We start from the raw sequence: 25030 nt of genomic DNA on the forward strand, positions 1-25030 counted from the left end.
AGTAGTTTTGTTGCTCCAAGAATAAATCCAATAAGTAAAATGTCTACGTAAGCCTGCGCGATTGTTAGGGCATGAATTATATATGTTCATAAGATAAGATATAATTCAGAAACAATTGTAATATATTATACTTATCAAATGTAGTTAACGGAAAACATTTCGACTTTGAATTTAAATCTTTTCTAATTCGAAAGGTAAGTACAAGTAGTTTATATGAATATATATTTTATGCATTAACAGTTGCAGAGGCTTATATATAGACATTTATATCATGTATATTTATATCATATATAGATACTTTAAGTATATTAATTTCTAGTTGTATTGAAGTTCCAAGATCTTAATTTTGTACATAACTATTTAATCATCTTAATTTTAAATCTAATATTTAATAAATCTTCTCAAATAAGAGTTAGTTTCAATATAAATATTTATTTACTTTGATGTACATAATACAAAAAAAATCTCAATGCTCTCTAATTGTTGTTTACGATTGTTATTTACTTTCAGTATCAGCAAATTAAAAGACTTTACAGAGGCTGCTCTCCGATTTATTAAGTCAGAGATTGAAAATACAATGAAATCTGAACTTAACATGGAAGTTCCTGTTATAAATGAAAATATCATTGTAGATGCTTCAGACATATTTGGAATACTACCGTTTTATATTAAAAAGGGTCCCTATATATTTTATGAGAATTATACATTTACATTTACAACTCCTACTGCAAAATTGAATACATTAAAGCTGCTAAGAGCATTGCAGTTAAATAAACCGATTCTTCTGGAAGGAAGTCCAGGTGTAGGAAAAACAAGTCTGGTTTCTGCACTCGCGAAAGCTACAGGGCATACTTTGCTCAGAATCAACTTAAGCGATCAAACGGTATTATAAAACGATGCATTATTTTTATCATATTTTAAATATTTTTCATATTCTAAATAATTAATGTATAGCTTATTTTATCGGAAATATGACTTATTTTCATCATCAGAAATTAAATAACGTTGCTTCTATCGTGTTCTATAGGATGTGTCAGATTTGTTTGGTGCCGATCTTCCCGTAGAAGGCGGGAAAGGTGGTGAATTTGCATGGCGGGATGGTCCATTTTTGCGAGCTTTGCGTGCCGGATATTGGATTCTGCTCGACGAGCTAAATTTAGCCTCGCAATCGGTCCTAGAAGGTCTTAATGCATGTTTTGATCACAGAGGAGAAATATACGTTCCCGAATTAGGAAAAACATTTTCAGTCAAACCTGGTACAAGGTTGTTCGGTTGTCAAAATCCCTTGCGGCAAGGTGGAGCCAGACGAGGCTTACCAAGATCCTTTTTAAATAGATTTACTCAGGTACATTCTGAACATATGACAATGCTACAAAAATAATTTCTATAATTCGAAATTTTTCTATAATCCTGTTCTTGCAGATTTCTGTAGCTGCATTAATGGAAGACGATTTGAAGTTTATACTCAGTGTGCAATTTCCACAACTTCCTATAGAATTGATCAATCACATGGTGCAGTTTAATAATAAATTAGCGTCAGAAGCTGGCATTGTATGGGGACATACTGGTTCTCCATGGGAAATGAATCTTCGAGATATTATCCGATGGTGCGAAACGACTATCGAAGCAGCTTCTAACGAATTTCGCGACAATAAACAATATTTTAATCCAGGAGACAGTGTAGAGCTCATTTATGTTAATAGAATGAGAACTAATGAAGATCGACAAAAGGTAAATCGCGATCATTGTTATAAAATTGTATTCAAAAATCAAGAATAGCGAAAAATAACAGAAAAAAATTAGTATGGAAGAAAATTGCTTTTATTAAAATAAAATATATTAAATTCTAATATTTTAAAAATAGAATGCTATCCATATTTTGGATTTGTTTTGCAGGTCTATCAGATATATCAAGAAATGTTTTCGTCTGAAAAATATCCTCTTCCACCTAATCAACTGCCCATGCACATCACAACAGACAAATTTGTCATCGGTGAAGTGATGTTAAGTCGGAAAAATTGCAGCGAGCCCCAGGACTTTAATTTGTTAATACTTAGAGATCAGAAAAGAACTTTAAAGAGTCTCATGCAATGCGTTAAAATGAATTGGATGTCCATACTTGTAAGTTATTCATAAATATTGTATCCTTGAATACTTTTTATTAGAGTTCTATCTTTAGTTTATAAGGTCAAATTTACTATTATAGGTTGGTACTTCAGGCAGCGGGAAAAGCAGTGTAGTTCGTTTACTTGCCGCTTTAACAGGCCAAAAACTGAGATCAATTACCGTAAATTCTGCAATGGACACGACAGAAATATTAGGTGGCTTTGAACAGGTAAGTGAAACAAATATTTAATATTAATGTTAGCTAAATGCTAATGTGTTTATCAGAAGCCATCCACCTTTTATTATTCGAAGAGCGATCATTCTCTGCTTGTTCTCAGTCATAAACTTCCTAAGAAATTCAATGATTTAATATAGCAGTTTATATTGATTATGTTCTATATAACGCTCACAACGCTCAAACGCGTGGAATTATTTCTTATCTTTGTTTATCTTTGTTTATCAAATGTTTATCAAAAGGATATAATGTGTTCATTAAAAGGATAAATGATGCTTGAGTGAGAGCGTGGCAAGCGTTAAGTAGAACACATGCATAGCTTGTCGTTGATATCTGCATTAGTAAATGATTTTGGTATGATTTTGGTTCTACTAGTTTCAATTTAATGACAACATTATCTTGAACCGATAGAATTTAGCCAATTTAATCGATAGTTTAATTAACAATAATTCATTATATGATAACAATTAATCATTTATTTTCTTATTATTTTAGACGGACTATAATCGGCATCTTGAACAACTATTTGAGCACGTAGCGACTTTACTTATCGAGAGTCTGCAAACAAAGATAACTATTGATAAATTGGAGCAAGTTACCGAACTTCATGAACATCTGGAGCAAGTACGACATTTATTCGGTAAGTAAAACGAGATCACTAGAAAAGGCTTTCTTTCTAACGGCAAACGAAGAAACCTAATTTTCTGTATTGGAATAAGATCTTATCACTCGTCGTCCATTTGTCGCCAGATGAAAACGTCGCCGGTAGAACAATGGTTATAGAAACCAAATTATTCTTACATAAAATTGAGAAATTGTTGAAATTAATATCGGCGATGAAGCTTTGGGAACCTTCTCGCGAATCGCAGCTACAAAATATCGAGTCGAGGTTGAGGAATTTGTCGATTTTTGTCGAAGAAGATAAATGCTTGAATGCTGGTGGAAAATTCGAATGGGTAGACAGTGTGTTAGTAAAGGTATTCCATCAATAACATGCTTTTATAGATTTTTTTGTCAAAGGAAAGAGCTACATTTCTATTATTATCTATATTACAAAGCCATTACTATACGGTACTGTAAAGTACCATAAGTGAAGTACTTATATATTTACATACATGTAGAAAATATTTTGAAAAAGTTACTTTAAATTTATTTTTCATATTTTGTAATCCTCGAACTTATGTTTTTACAAACACTTCGCATATTTTATGTACATAGCGCTAACGATAAAGTTGCGCTACTTAAACTTTACTTCAAACTTTTATTAATATTAGTCTTAACACACAATAATGTAAATATTGCATAAGTTTTAATAGTAAAAAAATTGCTATTTTTGAAATTTTCCCAACGTGTGAAACTATATCTATATATTTATCTATATTTTATTATTTATAAACATCGATTTTAGAAACTTTCATTACTTAATATATCTACTTTATATTATCATTTTTTTTTATTATTATATTAGATGTCAAGTTAAAATGAAATATAAATATTTATGTGATTATTCTACAATTTAACAATTTACTAAATATAAAATATTTTAAATAAATTATATAACATTTTATATATATTTTATACAATTACAATTTTCATCTTCATTCGGAAAAGCTATATTACCATTTTGATAAACAGGTAGACTAATATTATAAAATCCTACTTTTCAATTAGCAAAGCCATTAAATGAAGATGTAACTTCATTTTATTCAAAGCAATACAATAACGGAGTCATCTTTTAGTGCTTACAAGATGGTACTTGGCTACTTATCGATCAAGTTAATCTATGTAGCTCCGCTGTATTAGACAGACTTAATGGATTGTTAGAGCCAAATGGTGTTCTCTGTATTGGTGAACGAGGCATTGATAGCAATGGTAATGTCGTTACTATTAAGCCGCATGAAAATTTCCGTCTATTTCTAACTATGAATTCCCGATACGGCGAAATTTCCAGGTAACTTATCTCTCGATATCTGTAAGTTAATAATTTATCAATCATATGATCTTGTTATAATCAATCATGCATAAAAAATTAAATTATTACTTTATTCCAAAAATGTTATATTGATCATAAATTCTTCTATATTCCTAACGCAAATATATTTATTTAACACAGATGAAATAAAAAAAAATTTGCAAAATAACAACTTTATATTAGAATATTTAAAATAGAATATTTAAAAAAATATGCGATATTCAATATATAATCGTAAAGAAGATTTAAAACCATTTTACGAATTCCGGGGAAATTATATTAATTATATCGTAATAACATAATTTACATTATCGCGTAATACAAATTATGACCGATGATTTTAGAGCCATGCGTAACAGAGGCGTCGAGATTTATATGCTCGACTCGAAGGAAAATGTCGACAAGAATGTAATCGATTTCAACTCACTGTTGTTTAACACCGGTATTATAAAATCTACGCATCGGGATGCATTACTAGAGATCTACGATAGAATGTCGGAAGAGATTGCCTGGGATCAATTCAATGTGGTTGATTTGTTGCACACTGCGTTCTTGGTGAAGCAACGATTGCTACGTGGATTCTCTGTAGAGCAATCGATCAGGAACGCATGCATCGATGTTTATATAAAACCTAGACCGAGAGATTCGCGATTCAGAGAACATCTGACTTCTCTGATCGATGAAACTGTTAAGCGACGTGTCACATGCGATGAAGAAATCTCGGTGATCGATTTGAATGCCGCCACATGGAGTGTGAGAAATTTGCAAGATAATTCAAGACTCGTTATAATTAGACAACAAAGTTTATTGTTAAACGCCGCTGTTAAGATATACGAATCCTCTCTAAAATCTGATTCAAGAAATATTATTACAACGAAGTCATTGAACAACTTTTGTGGTCTTAAAAAAGATGAAAAGTTTACATTGGATGTTGACGTTGTTAATATATTACCATATCTTCTCTTGAATTTCTACGAACAATCCTCGCGAGACGACGCGTCACTCAGAAAGGAATTTATTTCGAAAATGCTGCGAGGAAAAGCGATATTTAATGATCTTGAACATAAGAGTGCGCTAATGGCGAAAGTAATCGCACTATATTGTTTCGAATCGACAAATGCAAGAAGTTCATTATCTTGGGATTTGTGGCAACTCATTGGAAGAATAACAAGTGATAACGATGACAATACTTGCAGAGACACGAACAAATTATTATTATTGTTATATGCGTACAATATGATTCTAAAAAAAGATATGTCGCCAAAGAAAATGGAGAATAAAGACTTGATATCCATAAAACTGTACTCTAGCGTTGTAAATGAAGGTAAATATTTTAGATTAAATTGTAATGAATAAATTAATATCTAATAAATAATATATAATTTAATTTTATATCAACGTATCTTGAAATGAAGAATATAACAGTCATTTTTTTTAAGAAAAGTTACAAACTACAATTAAATCAAATCATAAATAATACAATGTTTCATTTCTGCTATAATAAAATGGATCTTACTCAGAATATAAAACAATTTACTTTATAAATAAAAATTTGTGCTTTTAATTCGTAAGAATATCTGTTCGATTTATTATTTATTACTTTTTTTTTAGTTGTCATTTTTCAAAATACGATTTTTATTGGATAGACTATTATATTAACAGAATTTTTCACTTACAGGTAAGCTATTTTCACAATTAAAAAACCAACCGCTCATAATGTATTTTGTGCAGTTCCTTGAACAAACGAGGTCTTGCATTAATGCGATTTTACAAGATATAAATATAAATATCAAAGAGTATATTGATTTAAGAAAAGAATTGAAATGGTTCACGAGATTCGAAACATTAGGCGAATTTACACTTATAGATAAAACGAAAAAGTCTAAGGATGTATTTATGAATTTGGATCGGATTTCTGTGTTGCTAAGAGTACATTATAAATGGCTATTGAAGTTGCTACGCAATCTAACATCCTTGAGTAAAAACGAAACTATGAGCGAAATCGAACAGTTACGAGATATTGTGGACCATATAAACAACCAGTTGGAATCTGTATACGATCCTATTAAAAAAATATCCAAGAAACTTAAGAAGTATTTGACACTTCCATCGCCTCACTCCACGGAAATTAGCATGGAAGTGCAATCGAAGCTGATGAGAATAACGAAAGATTTTGATATGAGGGATGAAGGAAATAGCACTCTGAAACAAGAATTGAAGATTATATCCGTGCAGTTGAAAGACGCACTAGCGATGAGACAACAAATAATCTCTTTATGGAGCGACGTTTACTCCAGAAAGTCGATCGACGAAACGACGTTGCGGATCGTTCATGAGGTAGAGAGATTCTGTGACGAGAGTCACATTCGTCTACGAGTTCCTACGGAAATCGAGGATATTCTAAACAAAGTACACTCTCTTCCAAAGAGGGAAATAATGCAGTTGAATGCGAGGATACCTTTGTGGCCGATTTATGAGTACATATTTCTGTCGCTCGCTTGTACTTTGCAGGGAAAGATGTGTCAGGAAGTAATCATTTCCGATATCACTTTAACGGAATGCCTTGCGAAATTCGCGGATGTAGTCAGTATACCGAGCGATCTGATGGGTTTGCTGAGCGCAATGACTGGAGTTGAGCGAGAATCAGAGCTCTTGTTGCTGCCGGAACTGTTTTGCAGTCTCGCACAATTCATTCAGCAATCTCATGCTTTTAAGGGTACGAGCCGTCTTTTGCACTGGCGCGGTATAACAGAAGAAGATGTAGAAAAATCAATAACTTCTTACGTTGAATCCAAGGTTTGTTAGTCTTATATAATAAATGAGAAAGTTTGAAAAATGTTTTGAGAGATAATTAAAATATTGAAGAATAAAATTCAACGAAGTATATCTATGACTGTATTATATAAAATAATTATATATATTAATTATGTTTTAAATATTCTCTAGTAATTAACAATTCGAGTCTATGATTGCTAAAAATTAAATATTAATAATTTCTATACAGAATATCCCATTTTAATTGATCATTTCAAATCTCTCTCTCTCTTTCTCTCTCTTTCTCTTTCTCTCTCTCTCTCTCTCTCTTGAATAGTGCACTTAGAGAAAAAAATGTTTTAAACAAAAGTTTGTGATTTCAAGGGGAATATAAGATAGTACAATTGGTTTGACCTTGGCCTTGTCAAGGTTAGGATAATTTGAATTGTTTAAATTGAATCTTTTATTTTTCAATACATATTTTTGTAGGACACTTCAAGAGCTTTCCAAAACACTATAATAAAATTTTTTTATGAAATACTTTTTGAGTATAAGGCTTGAAAGTTAGTGTATCGCCGGCATTAGCACTACTGAAAATGTTCAAACAATGGTGCCTAAAAAATGTCTTTTGAATGTTGTTCAGTGTTATGATTTTGATAGCGTTTGAAATACTGGAGATTGTTTCTCTTATTTTCATTTTTGCATTAAAAATTCATTTTTACGTAAAAGTGAAAACAAAAGAAATTTCTAATGATCTTGATCTTAACAAATATTATCAAGGTCCTGTCTGAACATTCAAAAGATCTTAGCCATCATTTGAGCACCTTGAGTAATACTTATGCCAGCGATACTGTAACTTTCAAGCCATATAACTCAAAAAATATTTCATGAAAAAATATTTTATTATAGTGTTTTGGAAAGCTCTTGAGGTATGTTATAAGAACACGTACTGAAAAATAGAGGGTACCATTTTAAAAAACTTCGATCACATTGACCTAGCCTTGCAAAAGCCACTTAAGGTCACACCAATGGTACTATCTTATGTCCCCCTTGAAGTTACAAAACTTTTGTCTAAAGCATTTTTCCTTAAAATGTACTTGTTCAAGAAATATTTAAGATGGTCAATTAAAATGAGACACTTATAAGATTTCTATATATTATTATATAGAGAGAAATTACTAATATTTAATTTTTAACACTCAAATTTTCTCGTTTAAAAATATATCACGTTATAATTTGTTTATATTATTTATATTATATATTTGTAGATAGAATGCCATGTCGGTGGACCGGTTCTTTTGAACCTAGTATTGCAACTAATGTTAAACAAAACTAACCAAGAGAAAGAAAAAAATGTTCTTCCCGCGATTGCACTCGGAACATATACGGCGCAAATTAATCAGCTACAGTTATTAAATGAGATTTTGTGGAGAAATAGTATCTCATTAACAAATAAACAATGCAATTCAAACAACAATGATTTGGCAACATTAAAATTTTACTTGCATTTATATTCATCCACGATCCACAAAATGGACATGGAGCACGACATAAAAAAACAAGTTAAGAATTGCGCGGACGATATCAAATCCAGTGATTATTTCAAGTCGGTCGAAGAATTGCATGAAGCATATAACGAGATAAATATTATCGATGATGAGAATGAAGAAGAAAGTTTTTCTAAAACGCTTCAACGAGGGAAAGGGTGGATGATACTTGGTTATATACAATTAATGCTCTTTGGAAATTTAGATCTCATCGATCCCGTGCATAAAGTGGAACTGAAGTTGCAGTACTTAGAGGAAGACATCAACGATTTTAGAAAAACGATATACGTTACAATGTTGCAAGATCGTATTCTGGGAATATCAGCAGCAAATGAGCATCCAAGATTTGCAGAGATGAGAAACTGTGAGAAGCGCTTGCTGAAGATGAGAGATGATCTCAACTGTCTGAGAGCGTTTAGGCCAGCGTCTGTCAATTTCGCCTCGCTCAGCAAAGATAGCGCTGATTTCAGGAACAGAGTAGGTTCTTACACATTAGTGAAAAAGCACATTAACAATCTGTATATGATCGCAGATGAAATCAGTCGAGATTGTGAATTAACCGATCTGACAAATGCGGAGACCATTTCGCGAGAAGCGGAAATTTGGGGCTTATCAGTGCAACGATTCGCCGAGCAGATCAGAACAAAATATCTGTCGGCTTATCCAGATGTAATTCTTCCGTTGTTGACAGCGTTGGCTCAGTTAAATCATGGTGTTTTCATACTAATTAACGAGATCCGACGGTTGATATCTCTGCGTAAAAATGGAGAAGCCGATCTCGAATCTTTGATATATAACTTGATTCGATTCCCAACAGTCGGCCTGCAGCAAGAAAATCTTTTGAATCTGAGTGATTTATGTGTTTCCACAAATATGAGGAGTCTAGTTGGCAAGAATTCATGCTCTACGGACACGTTTGTCAGGATGCAAGAGCAGTTCCGAATATTCAAGTCGGGTTTATATGAATTGCACAATCACGTGATTCTTAACAAAGGTCTGACTAAGTCATTATGGCGAGACATGAACAAATTATTACAGCAAATAGTTCTGATCTGGAAGCAACAACAACTGGAGGAAGAGAAACGAACCGTAGAGAGAGACAGTCTATACAAAAATAAAATTGAGAGTCACAATGATACATTGACGGAGGAAGAAGAGATTGCTCTGGAAATTCGCAAGCTATTTCCATCATATCGTGAAAAGGACTTTAACGATATAGAAGATGAGTCGCAACCTTCCCTCAACGAGAAGAGTATATCAACCCAATTGGACGAAACGGAGTCAAACTTCAGCGGTCTTATCACCAAGGATGATATCAGAGAGATCCAACAGATCCACTCGAATATCGTCAAGTCCTTCATGGCGACCAAGTGGATATGCAACAATTCTGCTTTGACAAATTCAACGAATTACATCGGGTCTCTGATTCAAAGATATAACACGATATACGGGATGCTCAATAACATACTGTCGAGTTTAAGCGAAGGACTCGCAGTCAAACTATACAACAGCTTGAACTTTTTGGTTACTTTGGGGTTGCAAGCGAGCCAAGAGAAAAGCTCAGATCGAACTTTGCGAGAAAACACATGGTCCGAAGGACGAATGAGAGCGTACGATTTCTACAAGGATTGCAATGTCGAGGAAGTGAAGCAGTGCCTACCGTTGTGCGAGAATATCCTAAATCATGTTGATAATCTGCTAAAAGAATGGCCAGAACATCCCACTCTGAGATCGATACGATGTATAATAGAAAGGATTTACACATTTTCGGTTACTTCACCTATTTCCAGATTTCTAACAGGTTTGGAGTTGTTGCTTGTCAAGATGCATCAATGGGAGGAGAACGCACACAGTGGCGTCAGCATGACGGATCATGTGTTAAAGTTAACGCAACAGATAATATATTGGAGAAAACTGGAATTGTCTTGCTGGAAGGGTTGTCTTGATGCAACATATGAGAATCTCAGATCGGATACGTCCAAATGGTGGTTCTTTTTGTATGCATTGATTGAGAGTTACGTTACGAAATCTGAAAAGGATAATGTTCAGGAAACAAACGATGAGCCTATCACCAAGCAAAAATTCATAGAATCGCTAGAGCATTTCATGAACCAGTCATCCCTTGTTGAATTCGAATCGTGCTTAGATCTTCTCTTGACGTTCCACTGTCATGTATATTATTTTGATGATAGTGATAACAAGAATGAACTTTTGGCCATATTATGGAACGTGTACAATTATTACAAACAGTTCGTAGACAATGTGAACGCGAGAATTGCCGTTTTAAAAGCGCCCATCGAAAAGAAGTTGAAGGACTTTGTTAAAATTGCACGATGGAACGACATTAGCTATTGGGCTGTGAAAGAAACAGTTGAGAAAACGCATCGAACTCTGCATAAATTAGTAAAGGAGTTCCAGAATGCCCTAAAGCAAGCCGTGTCTTCTTGCTTGACTGTTAAATCGGCATCTTACAGTACAGAGATAAGCAAAGGCATCTGGGATGATGAGGAACATCATAAGCACATAACGAGACCTGAAGATTTTATCATAACAAAATCTTCGCAGTCTGTAGACGTGAAAGTACAATTTACAAGCGAACTTATTACGTTACTAACGAAGGCCAGAAAGGCTCCTTGTCTATGCAAGGAAATAATCCTGGTAAATTCTTATCCGAATGTACGAAAAGAATTCGAAAATTTTATTGAAAACTACATGGAACAGAGCGTACGTCTTCGGGAAATAAACATCGATAGAAGTCTACCGAAGAATAAGCAGAAGTCTCAGGCGAAAAGTATCTTGCAACAGAAGAAAATGACGCTCGCCAATTATTTCAAGGAGTTAACTCAAATGGGCATATCTTATCGCACTGGTATATTGACATTGAAGAATAATGTGGATAAAGTAATAGATTTTACAATATCACCTTTGGATCTTTCCACAATCGGTCAATATTTTAAACTGAAGAAAGCTGACCAGAATATGCTGACGCAGTGGAAAGGCTGCGAAAAATATTATTATAAGTCTCTCATCAGATTAAATGCTCTCAATGCGATGCTCAGCACAAATCAGACCGACCTAGGATTGCAGAATATAGAACGTTGCCGAGGATATTCCGCGCATTTAATGCTGATAGCCCATATGCAGAAAATGACAATCGTTCAGTCATTCGATCGTTTCTCGTCACTTCGTGCACAGATTTTAAATTTGTCCGAAACACGCGAGCAAGATTTAAATATGCTAAGACAGAACAAAAGCAATTCGAGTAACGATTCGTTCATGAAACGCGTAGAGAACCTGAAGACATTGCTGATTACGTTGGAAGTTGGATTTGAACAACTGCTGCTGTTTTTGCAATGCTGTCCCGTGGAATCATCAAGTAATCCGAACAGAGCCAAACTTACGTTAGATGCAAATGCGCTTCCTATAATTACCGCCTCTCAAAATGACGAGATTTGGAAGAATGCAAATGCTATGTTGAAGGATAGTTTAAATTCAGTAAAAGCTACTGCAAAACGTTTTCACACATTATTTATGCCATTTGAAGTCTTATCAGTAGATCATTTTGAACAATCTACTCATATTTCATTTGCAAGTTCAAAGCACTTTGAATTCTTGGAGCAATGCTGTACTACAATCAAAGACTTAAGAGCGCAATTTAAAAATATAAAACTATTATTTAAGAATTTGGATGTTGTGCATCCTATTTGGGAAAATATAGCATTTTTAGACACGAAGATGGAATGCTTCCTTCAGGATAATTGCATGCTATTCAAAAAATTGCAAACATCCACAGATATTGAAAATGAAGAGCAATTGAAGAAAGGAAATTACATTATCGAACGATATGAATCAGATTTAAAACATTTAATAAATATAATATTGCTTGTAATACAGAAGAAATTTAAAGATATCAAAGAAGATATGTTGCATATGAATAAAAAACCGAATGAGGAGAATATCAACATACAGAAAGAAGCAGAAGAAAAATTGAAACTTGTAAAACTTGTTGAATTGCTCGAACGGGATATAAAGAATGAATTAAAGCTGGCTGATATATATAATTTATTTTCCAATCTTTTGCTACTAATACGTAAATTCGATGATCCGCAATCAGCAAATCATTGTATCAGGTAACAATAATTCTATTTAATATTGACAATGTTTCTTGATAGAATCATACTTTTATTCAATACTTTTATTAAAAAGAAGCATATTATTTTTCTGTACCTATGAATAAAAATATTAATAAAATTTTGCTAACATGAAGTAGGAGCTACAAATTTCACAAAATTAATAAAAATCTATTATTATTTCTTTCAGGTTGCTCTTAAAATGTTTACCTCTATTGGAACAATATATCTTGTTCGTTCAATTTTATTTAAACGAGCAAGTAGCGTCATTCCGTATTACATGTAAAATATTGTACCTGCAATTAAATGTATTCTTAGATTTAGCTGCAAATGGGTTCTGCGTGCCAAAAGATTTAGATCTCGAAGAAAGCGAAATGAACGAATCGGAAGAAAAGACAGAAAAAGGCGGGATGGGTTTAGTCGAAGGTGAAGGAACGAAAGATGTTTCCGATAGAATAGAATCCGAAGATCAACTTGAGGATGCAAAACCTGCGGATCAAGAACGAGAGAAACAAGATGATAAAACTTGTAAGGAAGAGGAGAAAGGAATCGACATATCTGAGGATTTCGATAGCAAGCTTCAAGATATGGAAAAGAATGACAATGATGAAGAGCAGAGTAACGATGACGAAGAAAATGATTTGGATAAAGAAATGGGAGAAATTGAAGAAAGTGCTGAGCAGCTTGATAAAGAAATCTGGGGAGATGATCAAGAAGAATCCGAAACGGACAATCAGCAGTCGGAAAATGAAGAGGAAGGTACAGGCGAACAAATCGGTGAAAAAGAAATGAGTGCGAGGGATGATAACGGTAAGAGAAAACAAGATGATGATGACAATACGAATCATGACGAAAATCGGCAAGAGGAAAATAAAAAAGAAATTAATGAGTTGAATGAACCAGAAGTAGATGAGGATCATATTAATCCTTATCACGGCAAATTTCAACCTCAACCGGAACCCGAACCGCTTGACTTACCAGAAGATATAAATTTGGATGAAAACGGTAAGGAAGACAACGGTGGCGAGGATGAAAATCCATTTGATATCGATGAGATGAAAAAACCGCCATTAGAAAAAGATTTAGAACTCAAGAAAGAATCTGAAGAGATTAAAGAAAATGATCCTGAAGAGAATTCTAGTGAGGACGAAGACGACAGTAATACCGATAAGGAAAATCAGGAACATAAAATGGAAGAATATGAAACTAATAAGAAAACTGAAGAAAAAAGTGATGAGAATACAGAAGTTGAGAACAAAGATGAAGAGCAGAATCAAGATAAAAAAGTGGAGGAAGAACAACTACAAGAAAAGGCAGCACCGAGCGCAAATGATGCGAGCAAAGAAATGGATGCTACACAACAAATTGAAGAAACGACGAAAGGTTCACGTGATACAGTAGCGCAACAATCAGATACGAAAAATCAACAGGAAACTTTATCTGAGAATACTCAAGAGGATAATATTGATAAAGGCACAGGTCAATCACAATCGGCACAACAGGAAAGCGGGCATTCAGGATCATCTAAGCAGGAAACTGTTTCGTCACCGCAAAATAACACTATGACAAAACCAGTCGAGAAGAGGAAGAACTTGGGTGAGAGTAACGAGGATCGCAGTCTGTTGGACAGATTTGAGTCGACGCTAAAGAAATTAAAAACGACTTACACGCAAGACGAAGTATCGATCGATAAAAAAGATGATACAAGCAATGCCGATGATAATAAGGTTGAGATGGCTCAACACATTAAGGATTCCGAGAAATTCGATGATTACACACTCGACGCCGCAACAGAAGATCAGATCAAACAACAAGCTTCTAATATGGATAAGGATAAAAATGAAGAAGAGAAAAAGGACGACATTATGGATGTAGAAATGCATGAAGATAAGGAAAATGATGTGACACATGATAAAATAAATGAACACAAACCCGAAAAGGTCTCTGAAATTGCAGATAACCAATCCAAAAAGGATTCCGATGGTAAAAGAAACATGGAAAACAATCAAATAGAGACAACAGTCGAATTAGAAGGAGAAACAGCAGAGACAATGAAAGTGGAGAGAGGAAACGAATCTACATTTCATACGATGGAATGGAATACCGAAGAAAATAATCTTTACTCTGATTATGTGGAAAGAAAGCGATACGAAATGGAAAGAATGTTGGATGAATGGACGCAAGTGCCTTCCACAGAAGAAGCTACAGCTGCATGGAATTGTTTGTGTTCAGTTACAGATGCAGCTGCTAGGGATTTATCCGAAAAATTAAGATTGGTGTTGGAGCCCACGCAAGCATCGAGACTAAAGGGTGATTATAAGACAGGCAAACGCATCAATATGCGAAAAATCATTCCTTATATAGCTAGTCAATTTCGCAAGGATAAAATCTGGCTCAGACGCACGAAACCCTCGAAACGTGATTATCAGATCGTTCTCGCATTAGACGATTCCAGCAGCATGGCAGATAATCATTCGAAAGAATTGGCGTTCGAATCCTTGTCGTTGATTAGCAAGGCTATGACATATCTTGAAGTGGGACAACTTAGTGTCATAAGCTTCGGGGAGCAAGTAAAAGTATTGCATCCTTTAGGAGAAGCTTTCACAGAACAAAGTGGATCTAGGTATTTTTATATAATTTCTATAAACTTTTAATATTTAATTAAATAAAAATTGAATATATATGGCTCCGAAAATAAAATTAGATGAATGATATTAATCTTAGTCATTACTTTACTCATTTAAACTTGTCAATTACAATTGTTTAATCTTGTTTTACTTAGAATAATCCTAATTGATTTTATTAAATAATATAATTGGAATTTTACATTTTATTTAAGATTTTTTTTCTATTTATAGGCTAATACAAGAAATGAGGTTTGATCAAAAAAAGACAATGATTGGACAATTAGTCGATTTTACAGTAGATATGTTCGAGAGTCAATGTGTTTCATCCGACAATGCTAAACTGTTGGTAGTATTATCGGATGGTAGAGGAATATTTTCAGAAGGAAAAGAAAAAGTGAATTGTGCTGTCAGGAGAGCCAGACTTGTAGATATTTTTCTAGTGTTTATAATAGTCGACAATCCAATTAATAAGGTAATTTTTAATCATATTTAAAAATGATGAAGAATTATTACATTTTCGGATGAATGTAATAATTTATCTAATTGATAAACAAGAATAAAAGTGTAAGACCCGATTGCACCAACATTATTTTAAGCGAAACTTAAAACTCACTTTCTCTCTTTAAAGTCAAGAGAAGGAGAGATAGAGATATTTTAAGTTTCGCTTAAAGTCAAAATAATGTTGGTGCAACGAGCGTAAGAGCATAAGAGAGTTAAAGTCGAAGTTTATCAAAAGATGAAACAATTCAACGAGTAAAAGAGTGAACTAAAGTTTATCGAAAGATGGAATAATCCAGCCTAAGTTAATAATTACAATAATAATAATTCTGTCTAAATACTATTTAGACAGAATACTATAAAAACGCGTTTAAAAAACTATTATTAATAGCCTATTAATTTTTTTCAGGATTCAATATTGGATATCCGTATGCCTATATTTGAAAAAGGAAAATTATTAGGAATTCGATCGTATATGGATAATTTCCCATTTCCTTTCTATATGATTCTTAGAGACATAAACACATTACCGGGTGTTCTGAGCGATGCTTTACGCCAATGGTTTGAAGTAGTCGGAAAAAATTGATACTTAAAAGAACTATAATAATTTCAAATATTCAGACTTAAGAAATTAGTATAAAAGTTGAACTTTATATAAAACTAATAAATAAATATTAGGTGAGAAAAAGTTCATGGCGTTTTTTAATGCCATCTAACGGGAAAAGCGCCACGAACTTTTTCCCATACCTAATATATATAAGTATATATGTATATATGTAAGATACGCCTTTTATGCAGAGTGTCTATGCATATGTATGTGTGTATTATCATAATATGATATCACAAGTTTTTAGATATATTTTTAAACGAAATTGTGTCGAAAATATAAATACGTTTTAGTAATAAAAAAATTCTTTAATAAATCATAAAATCTTCTGATATTTAAATAAAAATTAACTTTGCACAACTAAGGATCTTTTTCATTAATTTCTGATTAAATTAATCAACGATTATAACTCAATTACAAACAGAAGTGCCAATAGCAATTTAATTTATCACAATATCTCTTTTTTTCTTTTCTGAAATAAATTGTGTTTAACTCTCACGATGGCAATCATGATTGAGTTAACCATCGATTATCGTTAATCGAAATTGGTGAAAGAGACTAATAGCGAATGCAGTCACTTGCTTACATTAGATTAGGCGATTCGGGTTTTTAGTACATGCACGACGATAAAGTATCAAATACAGCGATATAGCAGAAGATGGACATATAATTAATTTTGCACATTAAAAATTATAAAATTAATAAAGTTAATTGTAAAAGCATATAAATATTTTAAACGATTAAACAATTAATGTTATTATCACGTTATTTAATGAAATATTCACATATTATTTCATTGTTAAAGATATATTATACCACTGCATTAAGTACTTTATGTAAAGCGCTTTTAATGAATACTAATCCAATATATAATGAGAAATCATACGCAATGAACCGAATTCACTATAAGTTACATAAGCTGTGTTTCAAAATTTACTGTACTGAAAATCTCTACATTACTACAGACTTTCTTCAATATGGCGATAAATCTTGGAACTCAATAATATGATTAAGATGAAAAATTAAGCTAATATTAAATTTGTTATCTTCTGTTCATCTTTTGCATTAAATTTAACTTATTTAATTTTATCATAGTCTCTCGGAATAGTACATCGATTTTTATTTAATCCCCTAATGGCGTCTTAAAAAAAAATTACCTTACTATTAATTACTAAAATTACTTAAAAATTTTCACCGTTTTTGCCATGATTTTTGTTAAAAAAAATGACACATAAAAAGTCAATGTGTTGCACTATCGATATATATCGCGTGTACAAGGAGAGATATATCTAGTCTTTCTAGCAGATAGAAATACTTCAGTGTTCAATGCGAAATACATTTCTATCATCAGTTTTTGAATGTAATTAATTTGCAGATCCTGAATTTAATTTTAAAATAAACGCTGCAAATTTACAACACTTACTAAAGGGTTAAATTAATGAATTTTTTTAATATAGAAATTCATCATAAGATAATTACAAAAGTGATCCAATAATTAAGACAAGAGTTAAATTATTAATGTACTGAATATTACTATTAATAATCACATACAAGTTATTTTAATATAATAATTGTTTGTCGTTTTATAATAGTACATACATAACTAACAGTCTCCAGATAACACAAAGTCCAAAATCGGGACATAAACATCTAAAAAATATTTAAAAACTCTCACAAGCACTTAGGCTAGTATTCACAGTTTTTGTTCTTAATTTCAAGACCGCTCAAGCAATGTCTTAAAATGCAAATACGACTCTTGACCGATATTCATAATTCTTATATTCAAGATCATCTTAAGTTCAATCTTGAGATGTTATGAACCAATCAGAAAGCCGCATTAACGTCTTAAAACATTACTTAAAAAAATATAAAAAAGCCCGTCAGAGACTACATCGGCTGTTCCGATGCACAGAAAATTCTTTATTTTTGTGTGAATGTAACAAAACGAATAAAATAAAAGTTTCGACTCTTCACTTTAGATCCTTATATAGAATATAAATCTAAATTACATAAGTAACGCAAATTCCAAGATAATTCCTGACAATTTAGCTCATTCTTTTTTATGCATTACTATATAATATTAGTAATGTCAAATTAGCTATGTAATGAATAGGCAAATGATTATCAAAAATATTAACCTATATAATAATATAAAAACTTATAGTAAAACTGGAATCATACATTGCGTCAAAAAAGTAGAATCACATCGCTCATCAAATTCATCATATCATTCAAAAGAAAAACGAAAACTGAAACAATTAGAGAATCATTAAAATTATTTATCTGAATTTTAATTTTGTTAATTTCATTTATTTTATTCGTTTTGTTACATTCACGAAAATAAAGGATTTTCTGTGCATCCGAACAGCTGCTGTAGACTCTGATGAGTTTTTTCACTGATAGATATTTTTCACTGATAGATTCTTTCGAGCCTCATTTTATAAATTTAACATTACTTAAGTCTTGGAATAAGACTTAAGTAATGTCTAGTAATGAGAGAACTATGATCTTGAAATAAGAACTGATTATGAATACCAGCCTTCTGATTGATTTATGATATATTGTACTCAAGTAGCTTAAAATCATCTCGAAACTTGAGCAACGTTTATGGATTCCATTCTTAAAATGTGAAGTGTCAAATGTTATTAGACACTGAATTTTTAGCGCATGTGCGTCGAATGTTTCAATAATATATATGAATAAGTATCCATAATGCGATCTTTACATGATCAATAATGCATCGGCTACACGAAATAAAAAGTAAGAGTAAGAAATTGACCAATCATAATCAAATGTGAGAAAAATAATCGACTATGATTGGTTAATTTCTTACTCTTAAAATGACCCTTACTTCTTATTCCGTGCATTGTATAAATGCACGCATAACACTGATTAGTAATATTGAATGTAATACTAGTAGTATATATCAGTATTTTTGCAACCTTACATAATCAGTATTACTGATTCATATTACTGATTCATAATATTTCAGTACAGTTTTATAAGTATTATGTTTATAAATTAACTATTTTTCTTCTGGATCGAGCCTACCAAGATTCAGAGCGCGTTCACATCTTAACAGAAAAATAGAATGCAAAAAATAGCAGCTAATCAGAACTGTAAGATAATCAGAGCTGTATTCATTGTTTCATTATCACGTATGCGCTAAAAACTCGGCCTATTTAACAATACTCATGGGCTTTCTACAATAAACTATTATCTAAGCTTAAGTCTTAAGAAATTGATCAAAGTCAAATGTGAAAAGAATAATAGACTATAATTAATTTCTTATGGCTTAAGACTTAAAGCCTAAGTAACAGTTTATTGTAGAAAGCTCATCAGTCTTATGTCCTGATTTTAGATTCTGTGTTGTCTATATCTACTTTCTGTACCTAGTAAATTATATAACGTCTTGATTAATTAATTCAAGTATTTTGTACTAAGCTTAACCAACTTCTGCCTTCTCCATCTACAGAAGTCGGAAATCTAATCTGTACTAATCGCACATTCTTATCTTCTTCTTGCGAAGCGGATGGTACAACTATTGTCTCGCCTTCTTCGTTCTCGTTATAAGTGTATACCGTTTCTACTTCAGTTTCAACTTTACAATCGTCTGCAGTAACTTCACTCTCCACAAAATTTATCTATGAAACAAAACGATGTTTAATGTAATAAAATAATAAATTATTTTGCATCCCCAAACTTTTAAAAAATTCTATTATTTTACCTGATCTTCAACAAGATGATTTACTTCATCAGTTACGGTTTCTTCTGCTGGTATATTTAATACAACATCCTCTTCATTATATATCTGATCTTCCCCTTCTTGTATAATAACATGATCTTTCAGTTCAGTTACGTATAATCCAGTTTCACCAAGCTAAATAAGCAACAATGTATAATATATAATAAAATTTCATACCTTACGACACACACACACACACACACACACACACACACACACACACACACACACACACACACACACACATGTATACATATATATTTTACGATGTATATAATTTAATAGGTTTTAGGGGTGTGCAGATATCGAGATTTCGGGTTCGGATCAGGAATTTTTTCAAGTCGAGAACCTGAATGTTTATAATGTTCAAGACCCGTAAAGAATACTACCCGAATTTAAAATCGAGCAGTGATTATAAATGTAGAAACTATCTAACGACACAAATGTGATATTCCGGGTATCTAAAATTTACTGGTATCTGAACATTATAAATATTCGAGTTCTGACTCCGAAAAAAATTCCCGATCCGAATCCGAAGCTCGAGTAATTTCAGAAACCCGCACATCCCTAGTAGTTTTGTATTTATATATATTTGTGTACATTTTTTATTTGTGAATGCATAAAAGCATAAAAAGTTAATAACTTAAACATAAGTACACACTATATATGTATGTATGTATGTATGTGTGTGTGTGTGTGTGTGTGTGTGTGTGTGTGTGTGTGTAAATATATACACACACACACACACACACATATATAATACATATAATATATATTTTTTTTTCCACATATACATATATATGTATATATTTTTTTTTCTGTATATATCACAAAATTACCTCTTCATTCTCAACTTTTTCCATTAGTAGTTCGTTATTATTGGGAATAGTTATTACTTGCTCTTCTTCCGTTGTCAATCGTGGTTGGTTTACTACTATGGTATCATTCAAATGACCCTAAATAATATTTTATAGATCAAATGTATTATAGTATAAAAACTAAATCTTGAAATATTTAAATCTTGAAATATTAATACAAATAAAAAAATAGAATAAAAAACGAGCCATTAAGAGCATTAATATGCGATAATTAATGCGAATATCATAACTATGTACATTTCGATCTATTGATCTATTGATCTATTGATATTATATAAAATATCATTGCCCGTTTTTTATTCTATTTTTTATTTATATTATAGTATATTAGAATAATCTATAAAGCTTACTTTAGATGATATAATTCACGATCAAATTCGGAACAGAATTCTATTTATAATATTATATGTTGTGTAACATAAAAAAATATTTAAAAAAGTAAAATATACACATATAAAAAATACATATTAGTGATACATATTTCTATATTGTATGAGTATTTTACGTCTTCAAATGTTTTCTATTACACAACATGCAAAATTATAAATAGAAGTCTGTGCCGAATTTAGTCGCGAATTATAAATTGTCTATAAAGTGGATTTTATACCATTATATCATTATGAATATATTTTATATCATTATGAATATATCAAAAATAAGAAGCAAAAAAGAATTTGCTAATAGATTAAAATGTTTTTCTTTCTCATATATTACCTGAACTTGCATGTGTGCGTAAAGTAATGGTTTTCTCATGAAACCCATGCCACACACCAAACATTCATATGGCTTTTTATCGCTATGTATAAATCTGTGAGCGTTTCTGTTATCTCTGCTATTAAATGCTTTGCCGCAAACCTAAAAGGCAGCAAATTTATGAGTACAAAAACATAAAAATAAAAGTAACCGATTGAGAAATAGTTAGAAAAAACATTTCTAAAAACTATTCTAATAATAATTTTAAAGATCATACCTCGCAAAGATATGGTTTTTCGCCTGTATGTATACGTGTATGCTTCTTAAAGTGCTCAGGGTAGACAAATGTAGCTGCACATATATCACACTTATACGGTCTTTCACCAGTGTGCGCCGCTTTTATGTGATAATCCAATAATCTTTTTCTTTTAAAACCTTTTCCACATTCGTCACACTTATAACGTTTATCATTATAATGCGTCGCTCGCTTGTGAGATTGTAGATTCGATCTTTGACTGCAAATAATAGTAACGATATTAATCGTTTGTTACCAATTCATTTAAGCATAGAGAATTGTATAACCCTTTAATTTTTATTACTCACCTAAATACTCACCTAAATGTAGCTCCACAAAACTCGCACTGATAAGGTTTCTCACCTGTGTGAGTTCTCTCATGATCACGAATTTCCGCTTTACGCGCAAACGATTTACCACATATACTACAGTCATAGGGTTTAAATCCGGTATGTACTATATTATGTACCTCTAAATTATGTGCAGAAGTAAAAGCCTTACCTTTAATTTTAAGAAAGATGTTAAAAAGCAAATAAGAAAATACTAACAAAAAAAAAGATAATTAATTCCCGAAATTAATACAAAGAATAAAATAAATCTATTAATTAAATCTATTAATTATATGAAATATTATAAATCTTACCACACTGATGGCATACAAATTCCTTTGTGCCATTATGCGTTCGTTCATGTTGATTCAAATTTTGCTGGCTCAAAAATGTTTTATTGCACTGAGTACACTCGAATGGACGAGGTCGTATTTCGTGCGTTTTTACGTGCGCTTTGTATGTATACTTGGATGCGAAGTCCTTGCCACAGATTTCACATATATATGGACGAACACCAGTGTGTGTGTTTATATGTTCCTCTAATAAATTTTTGGAACTAAAGCAAAAAAAAAGAAAAAATATATGTATTAATTATTTGTTCTTTTTTCTTATTATTTATATTTTATTATTTATAGGGTTTCATAATACTATACTTGTATCTCTTTCCACATGTTTCACAGGGCCATGATTTTACTTGCGGATAATGTATTCTTTTATGAATACGGAATAATCGCAAATTACTAAATATTCTATTACATATTTCGCATTGAAAGTCCCCTTCCTCTTTTGCGACGTGATCATCGAGATGTGTGGAAAGTTCGTTTCTCTTTCTAAAATCCTGCCCACATACATCACAAATATACAAACGTAAGTCATGTACGTCTTTCATGTGAGTTATAATGAGTTTAGCATCTGCCGTGAATTTTTCTTCGTCGTTTGGACATACCAAACAGGTGTATGAAGATTCATTTCTAAATACAATCTAAAAAAAGATGTCATTAATTCATATATTATATATATAAAAAAAAAAACATTTATGTATAATTTATGTATAATTTATAGTCCGTATTCAGAACGTGTTCATAACGATGTTAACGCGCTTTTATCGATAAAACATGCTATATATAATATATATAATTTACGTTATGCATATATAGAATTTTAGAAATAAAAACGCACTTTTATCGATAAAAGCACGTTCTGAATACAGGCCTATATTACTAGAATATGAATTCTTCCATACATCTTCTTGAGGTTGTTCTACTTTAATTTTACTCTTCTTTGATTTCTTTGTATCATTCGAATTACTTGTTTCATCTTCTTCTTCAACTTCTGTGAAGTAATGTAAAGAGTTATCTTGTTCTATAAACAATTCTTGTTCTTTTTTTTCTTGCGTAATCTCTTCTGCACTTTCCTGCACTTCCTATGAATATTAGTTATACTATTAAATTGGGTCTCTTTACAGAATGTTGATTAGCTTAATCGGCGTTTCATAACGTAACCTTGTATCATGATAACTTTATATAGCATTTTACCTTTGTTAAAATATTTTGACTTTCTGTATTGTCTGTATAATCATGATCGTTATATTCTTCATTTTGAAATATATCACACAACTTGTGAACTTCAATTGTCTTTTTATAGCTGTTACATAATTCTGTTTTGAGTTTCGTTACTTTACTTTTAAGTTCATCTGCCTAAAATGGTAAAAAAAGTATTTTTTTATCAATTTTATAAATTTTTGTCAAAAAAACTATATCACAAAAACCATAATTGTTTTTACCTCATTGAACTGCTTAAAACACTTTTTGCAAATGATAGGAGAATGCACAGAGTCATGACTAATATCAATGCCTAAAACAGCTGATATAACATCCACAAGTGGTTTCTTAGATATGGTATAAGACTCATCAAAGATGGGTATACTGTTTCTAGCAGATAGCCCAACTTTAGTGTTACACACCAAACAACATTGCATAGAATCTTTATCGAAATCAGCCATCATGTTTCACTACTGTAAATGAGATATTTTATTGTTAATGGTATTAGATATATAAGTTAGAAATATTATTCTGCTGCTAGAAATATTATTCTTCTCTAGCAATAAAACTTCTTTATCTCGTTAATCAATCTACTTTCTGAGAGATTCATATATAAATCTATTTATTACGTCTCATTAAGCAAAATATTAGCATTTAGGCAAATTCAAACTGATATTCATATCAATTGTTTCAATTGTATATTAATAACCTCGTGTTCTATCTGCAGAGGTGATATAATTTGATAACCATCAGAATGTAATTTGTTAAATGGAAAAATTGCTAAATAAATTATTTAAAATTAAATAGCAAATTTACTGTTTTGCCAACAGTCAATCTGCCAGATTGTTATTATATTTCTATTGGTCTATTATATAACTATCTCTAAAGACACTTTGCAAAATTTGTTTTGAACAGATTTGAATCAAGATTGTGATATAATACAGTGTTTTTCAGAACATCCTGAATCATTATCGAGATTCGACAAGAAAATTGTCTTTAAAAGACAATTATTTAACATCCATAATTGTCACCTCATGTTTCATATATACATACACACACATATATATATATAT

General features: G+C 31.7%; 2 protein-coding genes across 3 annotated transcripts in view; one reads left to right on the top strand and one right to left on the bottom strand.

Moving 5' to 3' along the window:
* The window catches only part of LOC108690641 (midasin), a 22326-nt gene extending 5840 nt beyond the window's left edge, over window positions 1–16486 (top strand). The window contains exons 7-20 of the mRNA XM_018198033.1: window positions 511–883; window positions 1028–1345; window positions 1423–1731; window positions 1897–2121; window positions 2207–2335; window positions 2837–2981; window positions 3092–3318; window positions 4081–4292; window positions 4658–5637; window positions 5992–7109; window positions 8336–12744; window positions 12935–15367; window positions 15603–15843; window positions 16279–16486. Coding sequence (XP_018053522.1) covers window positions 511–883; window positions 1028–1345; window positions 1423–1731; window positions 1897–2121; window positions 2207–2335; window positions 2837–2981; window positions 3092–3318; window positions 4081–4292; window positions 4658–5637; window positions 5992–7109; window positions 8336–12744; window positions 12935–15367; window positions 15603–15843; window positions 16279–16455 — 11296 coding nt within the window. The 3' untranslated portion in view covers window positions 16456–16486. The remainder of the gene's footprint in view (window positions 1–510; window positions 884–1027; window positions 1346–1422; window positions 1732–1896; window positions 2122–2206; window positions 2336–2836; window positions 2982–3091; window positions 3319–4080; window positions 4293–4657; window positions 5638–5991; window positions 7110–8335; window positions 12745–12934; window positions 15368–15602; window positions 15844–16278) is intronic.
* Window positions 16487–19746: 3260 nt separating this feature from the next.
* Window positions 19747–25030, bottom strand: part of LOC108690643 (zinc finger protein 2-like) — a 7997-nt gene continuing 2713 nt past the window's right edge. For both annotated transcript variants that reach the window (XM_018198035.1, XM_018198034.1), the window contains exons 2-12: window positions 24200–24430; window positions 23952–24113; window positions 23660–23839; window positions 23070–23398; window positions 22731–22972; window positions 22408–22588; window positions 22070–22307; window positions 21814–21954; window positions 21061–21177; window positions 20204–20356; window positions 19747–20120 (exon numbers count right to left, since the gene is read on the bottom strand). In XM_018198035.1, the coding sequence (XP_018053524.1) occupies window positions 19902–20120; window positions 20204–20356; window positions 21061–21177; window positions 21814–21954; window positions 22070–22307; window positions 22408–22588; window positions 22731–22972; window positions 23070–23398; window positions 23660–23839; window positions 23952–24113; window positions 24200–24421 (2184 nt within the window). In that variant the 5' untranslated portion in view covers window positions 24422–24430 and the 3' untranslated portion in view covers window positions 19747–19901. The remainder of the gene's footprint in view (window positions 20121–20203; window positions 20357–21060; window positions 21178–21813; window positions 21955–22069; window positions 22308–22407; window positions 22589–22730; window positions 22973–23069; window positions 23399–23659; window positions 23840–23951; window positions 24114–24199; window positions 24431–25030) is intronic.

Source organism: Atta colombica, unplaced genomic scaffold, assembly GCF_001594045.1.
Source record: "Atta colombica isolate Treedump-2 unplaced genomic scaffold, Acol1.0 scaffold34, whole genome shotgun sequence".
NCBI classification, from domain to species: Eukaryota; Metazoa; Arthropoda; class Insecta; order Hymenoptera; family Formicidae; genus Atta; species Atta colombica.